The sequence below is a fragment of the Lepus europaeus genome, chromosome 22, assembly GCF_033115175.1.
Source record: "Lepus europaeus isolate LE1 chromosome 22, mLepTim1.pri, whole genome shotgun sequence".
Taxonomy (NCBI): domain Eukaryota; kingdom Metazoa; phylum Chordata; class Mammalia; order Lagomorpha; family Leporidae; genus Lepus; species Lepus europaeus.
Window position 1 is genome coordinate 2,780,474 of NC_084848.1, and position 8,911 is coordinate 2,789,384.

The following is an 8,911-nucleotide window of genomic DNA, read 5'->3' on the forward strand; positions in this document are numbered from 1 at the left end:
CCTGCGCCCCAGCCACCTCTCCCGCACACCCACCTCTCCTCACACCCACACCCCAGCCTCCTCTCCTCACACCCGCGCCCCGCCCTCCTCTCCTCACATGCCCCGCCCACCTCTCCTCACACCCGTGCCCCGCCCACCTCCACCCGCTGCCCCAGCCACCTCTCCCGCACACTGTGCTCCTGCAAGGCCCATGGGGAGGCTGGCAAGACTGAACCAAGACCAGGCAGTGACACGCATGGACCCCTATTTCCTAGATAATAATTACACATGAATTTCGAATTTCGAAAGAGATTTCTGAAGTGCTGCTTCTCTCGGGTTCACTGGAGTTCAGCTCAGGGCTGTATGGACACAGTTGGGACGAGGAGAAAGCCCAGAGCTCAGAACGAAGCCACAGAGGCTCTGCTCTCTCGTGGAGGAGTGGGGGCTCCACCACACCCCGTGGAAACCACCTCCACGGCCCTCCTCCAGCTGATTCATGGTCAACTGCCACAGAGAGCACCGGAAGTGAAACACAAACCAACCAACCCGGACAGCTTTCATTAAAATGTTGTTTCTGTTAACACATCCTGGGTGTGTTAGACAGACTTTCAAAATTTCAGCCTTCATTTGTAAGAAATTACACCACCACCTAGCACCCTGTGACGTCAGGCCAGACCGGAACAGATCACAGGAAGAAAGAGGCTGTGACTAAAGGAGTCACCGCGGCCAGCAGGTCCGCATGAGGACTGTCCAGCCCTGTCCGCGGCCATAGCTGTGACGCGGCAGCCGCCATGGAGTCGCACATGCAAAACACATGGCCAGAGAACACTGATTTGCTCAGAACAATCACTTTAAAAAGGCATTCGTGCTTTTTAAAATGTAACTTAGGACCCAGTACGCAAGTTGGGAAAAACCCAGCAACACCCTCCTGTGGTCTGAGCCTCCAGACGGCAGGGGTCTCAGAGCAATGATGTGGACTCGAAATAGTCACCAGACGCCTTGTCGCGGTCCCGGACCCGTGGACCCTCACAAGGCCAGCTGTGCAGAAGTCCGCTCCCTCTGCCACACACTTGCACGTGGCCCACAGGCCCGCGCCTGGCCTCATTCCTGAAAGATACGCTTGGAGATAAATCAGCGGTAAGGGCTGTGCGGAGCCTTTCATTTCTGGGACACGTGTGGATAAGCAAAAAGCCCAATTTAAGAGTTCGAAAGAGAACATGTCACTCAGGAGGAGGTGCTCTAAGAGTAAGGCAAGGCCTGCACGGTGCCTGCTCTGCTGGACACAGTTAGAGACGGCCAAATCGCCAGCTCACCCGGGCCGAGCGAGGTAAGCCACACCGCTTACAGCAGAGCAGGAATCAGCATTTTGACTTCCAACCCCTAGGCTGAAACTGCTTCCACTGTTCTCTATCCTCCACGACGTCGCCTTCCTTCCTAGAAACCCGTGCCGGTGTCCTGCAGCGCGAGCCCCTTGTGCCGCCTGCTGGGCCTCGGTGACTGCCAGCTCAGATTTCACGACAGGCCCTTTCCTGCACTTGCTGTCGAGGGCTACGTCAACCACGGGCCACACGCTGTAATGTCTCCTCTTAGGGAATGCCTCTTACTCCCAAATCTTCCAGCTACTCTGCCCCGGGCAGGTACCTGCTGTACACCTGTCAGGGCTGGGAAGTCGTCCCAGCAGAGGCGAGTGCCCAGGGTCACGTGAGCAACTGGCCATCAGGAAGATGTCATGATCGCCAAAAAGGCTTAAGAGCAGCAAGGGCGTATGAAACCTGTGCACACTGTTCGGGTTAAGACGTTCAAGTTGAGAGCGACACTGAGAGGTGGGAGAGTGTGTGTCAGTCACGTGGCAAACGGTGGAAGGAGGAGTGGAGAAGCGAGCTGGAGACTGGGCAGAGGAAAGCAACAATGAAAAGTCAGGGGTGACTCCAAGTTCAGAGGCTCCCCAGTGTGTCTTCCTGCACAGTGACCTGGTACAAGGCCGTGTCGCCTCTGGTAGAAGTACTGAACGGCAACACTTCACTGTCTCTCAGTGCCAACTTCAAGCTCTGTGGCTCCAGCTCATAGACAGCAGCACTAGAGAAAATACGAAAGGACAGGTGGGCCAGCACACGCAAGACTCTGCACCCCATGGGTCTCATGTAAGCGACCATCTAAAAACCCAGCCACCTCGGAAACACGAATTTGACAGTCATGTTTTGGTACCTTTGAACTATTCCAGGGTTTTTCGTGTTCCAACTTGACATGACCCATCCTTACAGCCAGTCCTTTCCACTGGCACAGGAATAAATGGAACACACATTTACCGATGTTCCTCTGTGACCCGAACGGGTTAGCAAGAGAGGCCTGGGGAGCAGGAGGAAGTCTCAGCAGTTTTAATGAAAGAGCAACAAACCCAAATCAAATCAAAACAGACAGTGCACAGCACACACTCCTGCAGGATGACCACATTTCATCTCCAGTAATTGAGTCAGCAGCGTGGCACAGCAGCAAGTGGAATCCAAGGCCACCAGCGCAGCACGTGACTGCATGCTATAAAGAAAGGGCCGGGAAAGGCTGGCACAAAGAACGCCAACTCCCGGTATTTGAGGGACCTTTCGGATGTCTGTTTTTTTGCTGTGAGAGCGCAGCAGATTTGCCAGAACAAACCACCTGCCGAACAGGCGGGAGCGTGGGACCACCAGGGACTGGGCAAAGATAACCTGGGCCTTAGCAAAAGGAAAAAAAAAAAAGTCTACTGCAGAGAATCACCGGTTTAACTGCGTTTTCCAGACAGAATTTCACTCACTCGAGTTTGGCTTCTAGGACATTTGCAAATTAGCGTCATCTGTGCTAAGACCAGGGCCTCAATGATCCAGCTGTGGAGACAACTGGTGCTAAATTAAGCAGCTTCCCCGCTGCCCATGGACCCAAAAGGAGCCATCAGCTCTGCCTGGACCCACACAGCTCTTGGCCCCTTGGCCCAAGGTGCTCTGGCTGCACAACACCCAGCGTCAGGGAAGGCAGTGACTGCAAATCGTCTCCAGGAACAATCCCAACCCCACTCGGCCGCCCATCCCGCCGGTTCCTCAGCCAAGCTCAGGAGGTAAAAGCATCAGAACTGGACAGGGAGTGAAAGAGAGAATGGAACGACGATGCCACTGAACACAGACGCCGAGGCGCGGTACGTCCGGAATATTTAAATCAGGAATATCTGCACGACCCAGAGATGGCTGAAGAACCAGACACCAAGCGAGAAAGGAGCGAGGCCGGGATACCAGCGGCGGAGGCTGTGCCGGGCAAAAAAGCAGCAGCAGGGACTGAGGGAGCCACCTGTGGGCTTGTAGGAGTGGGGAGGCCCCGGCCTGAGCCATCCACAGACCCCTCAGGAGTGGGGGCCGGCCTGAGCCATCACAGACCCCTCAGGAGTGGGGGCCGGCCTGAGCCATCACAGACCCCTCAGGAGTGGGGGCCGGCCTGAGCCATCCACAGACCCCTCAGGAGTGGGGGCCGGCCTGAGCCATCCACAGACCCCTCAGGAGTGGGGGCCGGCCTGAGCCATCCACAGACCCCTCAGGAGTGGGGGCCGGCCTGAGCCATCCACAGACCCCTCAGGAGTGGGGAGGCCCCGGCCTGAGCCATCACAAGACCCCTCAGGAGTGGGGGCCGGCCTGAGCCATCCACAGACCCCTCAGGAGTGGGGAGGCCCCGGCCTGAGCCATCACAAGACCCCTCAGGAGTGGGGGCCGGCCTGAGCCATCCATAGACCCCTCAGGAGTGGGGGCCGGCCTGAGCCATCCACAGACCCCTCAGGAGTGGGGGCCGGCCTGAGCCATCCACAGACCCCTCAGGAGTGGGGGCCGGCCTGAGCCATCCACAGACCCCTCAGGAGTGGGGAGGCCCCGGCCTGAGCCATCCACAGACCCCTCAGGAGTGGGGGCCGGCCTGAGCCATCCACAGACCCCTCAGGAGTGGGGGCCGGCCTGAGCCATCCACAGACCCCTCAGGAGTGGGGGCCGGCCTGAGCCATCCACAGACCCCTCAGGAGTGGGGAGGCCCCGGCCTGAGCCATCCACAGACCCCTCAGGAGTGGGGGCCGGCCTGAGCCATCCACAGACCCCTCAGGAGTGGGGAGGCCCCGGCCTGAGCCATCCACAGACCCCTCAGGAGTGGGGGCCGGCCTGAGCCATCCACAGACCCCTCAGGAGTGGGGGCCGGCCTGAGCCATCCACAGACCCCTCAGGAGTGGGGGCCGGCCTGAGCCATCCACAGACCCCTCAGGAGTGGGGGCCGGCCTGAGCCATCCACAGACCCCTCAGGAGTGGGGGCTGGCCTGAGCCATCACAAGACCCCTGTGGCAGGAGGGCTACCAGGCCCCCGGCCCGGGGAACGCGCTTGGACACACACCGCAGTAGCCCAGCCCAGGGTGATGACGGCCACCGCACACAAGACCCCGGGCATCTGCGCCCTCGGCGCTCCCACCCTAGCTACAAGTTCACGGCCACAGCGGGCACTTGGGCCAGTTACCTCCGAGTCCAGCGTGTCCTGTCCCTCTTTGGAACTTTTTCCGCTTTTCCCGGCTTTCGGTACTTCCTGGGAAACACAAACACGTCAACGTCAGGTCGTAAAGATCCACGGACACCCTCGACCCCACGGTGCCGATCGTTCCAATCACGCCGCGCCCCCCGGCTCCGGACCTGCGGCGCCAACTTCGCGCACAAACAGGTCCGCCCGCGTCCACTCGGCGCTCGGGCACCGCGGGAGCCCCGCCGCACGCCCCCCTCGCCCCCCGCAGGACTCCCGGCCGAGGGCCCCGCCGGCCTCCGGGGCGCACGCAGCGGCGAGCCGCGGCCCTCAGCGGCCAGGCCGGCCCCGCGCTGCCGCCGCACCTGCCCGCACGCCCCCACCGGCCGTGAGCGAGGACGCGGCGGGAGGCAGCGGGGGGGCCAGGCGCCCAGGCACGACCCTGGGTCCCGCCGCGCCCCCTCCTCAGGGCGGTTCCTCGCCGCCGCCCGCCCGCTCGCCCCACTCGGCCCCTCAGGGCGACGGGCCCTGGGACTCACTTTCTCCTTCTTGTTTTTATTCGGCATGGCTGGTGCGGGCTGCCGCCGCCGCCCCCGCCGCCGCCTGCTCCCCGCAGCAGCAGCAGCAGCAGCGGCGCCGCCGCCCCGGCCGTCGCGCCCGCCCGGCCACCGCCGCCGCCGCCGCCGCCCCCGCCGCCCGGGGACTGAGTCGTTCGTCCGCTCTCGCTTCCCCTTTCCCAGGCTCCCAGAGGCTGCGGCAGCCGCGGCGGCGGCGGCGGCAGCGGCGGCGGCGGCGGCGGCGGCGGCGTCTCTCCGCCCCTCCCCCGGCCCCGCCCCGCCGCGCCTCCCGCCGCTCGCCCCGCCCCGCGCCGGCCCCGCCCCTCGGCCCAACGGCGCCTGCCATTGGCCAGCGCGCCGTCACGTGCCCTAACGCTCTCCCGCGCCTCCCCGCCCGCGCCGAGCTGCCGCCCACACGGCCGCCCCTGTCGCTTGGCCGGCCGGCGGCTCCGGGCCGGGGTCCGGGGGAGGGGTGTGTGCCTGTGACAGCGGTGGCCGGGCTGTGGCCGCTGTGGAGGTGGGGACAGAGCGCGGCGAGTGGGTCAGGCGTGCGAAATGCGTGTTTGAAACACGTTAACAAGTGCAGCGGGCAGGGCGCGGACAGGCGTCCGCACGCGGCGCACCGGGGTCACCGAGAAGGCCCCGTGGCCGCGCAAGCGTTGGTTTCACTGGGCCCAGCTGAGCTCTGCCCACCGTGGTAGTCCCGCCCCTCTCGGGAAGACTCCGCCCACCGGGCCAGCCCCGTGCACCGGCGCTGCTCCCGCTAGCTCCGCCCAGGGGCGGCCCTGCTCGCCAGGGTTGGCTCCGCCCAATGCCTTTTTCCGCTAGCCCCGCCCAGGGGCGGCCCTGCTCTCCCGGGTTGGCTGCGCCCACTGCCTCTTCCCGGTAGCCCGCCCAGGGGCGGCCCCGTCTAACCGGGTCGGATCCGCCCACAGCCCAAGGGAAGCCCTGCCCCTTTCCGTCGGCTCCGCTCACCGCGGTGCTGCCAGGGACGCGCGCCGGTGGGATTTTACTTTATTCTTTAACTTGACTCGGTGATAAGCCACGTGGTGATCAGGAGCCCCCTGATTTTCCTCCGCTCGCGAGTCGGTCTGGGGAGACGAGAGGCTCGAGGGACGAAGTGTGGCTTTGAGGTGCACTGCCTGCCCGCAGTCCGGCTGCCGCCGCCACCTGCGGGGACGCTGACGGCCCGCGCTCCAGGCGTGGCCGGCCTCGCCGTAGGGGTCGGCGAGCGAAGCGTTTTCCGAGGCTCTCTGCGGCCCGTGATGGGAACGCGGGCGAGGAGAGAGTCCCGGAGAGGGTGGCTAGTTTGATGATATTTAGAAAATGATAGAGTAGATCCCATCAACTCAGCAACCCCCTGTAAACCCGAATCAAGGAGGGCGGCTGTCAGGAGGCTAAGGGGCTTTTCCAAGACAGTTCTGTGCCGCCAGCCTGGTCCAGTGCGGCACAGCCTGCACACCCTCCGGGGAGCCCTGCGGTTTGCAAAGCTGCTGCTAGAGATTCCAGGGTGAGCAGGGTCCTGCCCTGAACCTCCTGTGATTCGCATGCTTGGATGGACACAGAAAGGAACCAGCAGCTGGGAGGGCCTGACATGTGACAGGTGACAGGTGATGAGGTTGGGGCAGGGTGCTCAGGCTGGGGACTCACTGACAGACGCCCCGGGCAGCCAGGAATGCACCGGAGGGAACAGAGGCTCCTGGTCAAGGCTGGCACGGCTTGCCCAGGAGTGGCACTCTTTTCTGAATGCAGTTCAGATCACCGAAGGTGGTCAAGCTGGAGAGTGATGTGCTCATGTGCGGCCCGGGCGTGGAAAAGGAGTTGAGGGTGTGGTGAAGGCGGGAGGCGAAGAGAGCAACCCGGAGTAGCTGTGATCCCGGCGCCTGCCCGGGCACTGCGGGAGGAAGCAGAGAGGAGCAGAGCCCCGGGTAAAGTCCAACACTCGAGTGGACGAGGGGGCACAGACGCGCGTGGACAGAGCCCGGGTGAAGTCCAACACTCAAGTGGACGAGGGGGCATGGACGCGTGTGGACAGAGCCCGGGTGAAGTCCAACACTCGAGTGGGCGGGGGGCACGGACGCGCGTGGACAGAGTCCGGGTGAAGTCCAACACTCGAGTGGGCGGGGGGCACGGACGCGCGTGGACAGAGTCCGGGTGAAGTCCAACACTCGAGTGGGCGGGGGGCACGGACGCGCGTGGACAGAGCCCGGGTGAAGTCCAACACTCAAGTGGATGAGGGGGCATGGACGCGCGTGGACAGAGTCCGGGTGAAGTCCAACACTCGAGTGGACGAGGGGGCACGGATGCGCGTGGACAGCCAGTTTTGCAGGAAGCAGGGCGGTTCCCGCCTGGGGCGTGGTCTGCTGGGGGAGAGCAGAGCCGCCCGTGTTGGCCACTGGACACACAGAGGCCAGGCTGTGTGTCACGTGAGGTTTCAGGGAATGCTTAGGGATGCGAGACCAGAAAAACTGCCTTGTTACCACCCAACGACTTTGAAACCATAGTAACCAGGAAGGCCTGACTCGTCACCCATCACCTGCTCACGTGAGAGGATCCATCCCATAATCAATGCAGCAGAGGACACTGAGTGTCGTGCCGTATACTGGGTGCTGGGGTGTTTAGAGGAACTCTGCACATAGAAACAACTCCTGCCCTTAAAAGAAGGCATTCAGAGTAGGCAAGGGGGCTCGTGGAGTGTGTGTGTGTGTGTGTGTGTGGCCACACGCACTGGGTCACCTCTTTGGGAGGGTCCCAGCACCCCACTGTGGCTTTGGTCTGTTGCCCCAGGAAGCCTGCTCTTCTAGCTCCCGAGGTGCCAGTCTGGGCTTGGGTGTCTCTGGCCTTTGCTGCAGGGCCGGGTTCCTTGGCCATCAAGACTGTGTAATTGGATTTTCCGCTGAGCTGCTGGTGGGCAGTGACAATGCCTCCGGCCTCCTGTGATTCTCAGCCCTAGCATTGGCCTTCTGTGGCTTGGCCTAATACCCCGACTTGTTCTCCGACCTCATGCTGCCTTTCTGTGGGCTGCTGCCTGTCCCCGGCCTGGTGGCACAGCCACAGGTCCCCCTTCTGCTCCCCTGGGCTCCTGAGCCTCCCGCCCCCCTCATCACCTCTCCTGGCGGGGGGCTGCCTGCACTGCACAGTGACTTCCGCTAAGGCGGGCCTGGAAGTTCAGTTCATCTACTCCCCACCCACCCAACCCTGCCACCTTTCCTCACTGTGTTTCCATGGAAATGTCATTAACAACCACGATGTATGGAATGTGGGTCTATTGATTTACAAACTCAGCTCCCTCCAATACAAATTTGCTTCCTGATTTGGGCTGGCCAGTGAAGGTTGCATTGACATGAAATTACATTTAAGTTAATTATGTCCTCTCTTCAGAGGGGACAGTGCTGTGACGCAGTGGATTAACACCCTGGCCTGAAGCACCGGCATCCCACATGGGCGCCAGTTCTGGTCCCAGCTGCTCCTCTTGCAGCCCAGCCCCCTGCTACGGCCTGGGAAAGCAGTGGAAGATGGCCCAAGTCCTTGGGCCCCTGCACCCACATAGGAGACCTGGAAGAAGCTCCTGGCTCCTGGCTTCAGTTTGGCGCAGCTCCGGCCATTGCGGCCATCTGGGGAGTGAACCAACGGATGGATGGAAGACCTCTCTCTCTCTCTTTCTCTCCCTCTCCTCTCTCTGTGTAGCTCTGACTTTCGAATAAATAAATAAATCCTTAAAAAATTATGCATCTCCAGAGTGCCCAGCACATCAGGAGCTCCCAGTGAGTTCACCCGCCCGCAAGGGGACGATGGCTCAGTTCCGAGGACGCAGGGAAACACCCAGAAGTTGCCACTGTGAGGCCAGGGCACCCACACAGATCTGCTGGGCC

At 62.3% G+C, this 8,911-nt stretch overlaps 1 protein-coding gene across 5 annotated transcripts in view; it reads right to left on the bottom strand.

Moving 5' to 3' along the window:
• Positions 1-5,100, bottom strand: part of PPP2R5C (protein phosphatase 2 regulatory subunit B'gamma) — a 155,825-nt gene extending 150,725 nt beyond the window's left edge. For 2 of the 5 annotated variants that reach the window (XM_062181775.1, XM_062181776.1), the window contains exons 1-2: positions 5,022-5,097; positions 4,486-4,551 (exon numbers count right to left, since the gene is read on the bottom strand). In XM_062181775.1, the coding sequence (XP_062037759.1) occupies positions 4,486-4,551; positions 5,022-5,048 (93 nt within the window). In that variant the 5' untranslated portion in view covers positions 5,049-5,097. Of the gene's footprint in view, positions 1-4,485; positions 4,552-5,021 lie in introns of all 5 variants that reach the window. The other 3 variants (XM_062181774.1, XM_062181773.1, XM_062181777.1) reach the window with 3 other exon arrangements.
• Between the last annotated feature and the right edge of the window lie 3,811 nt (positions 5,101-8,911).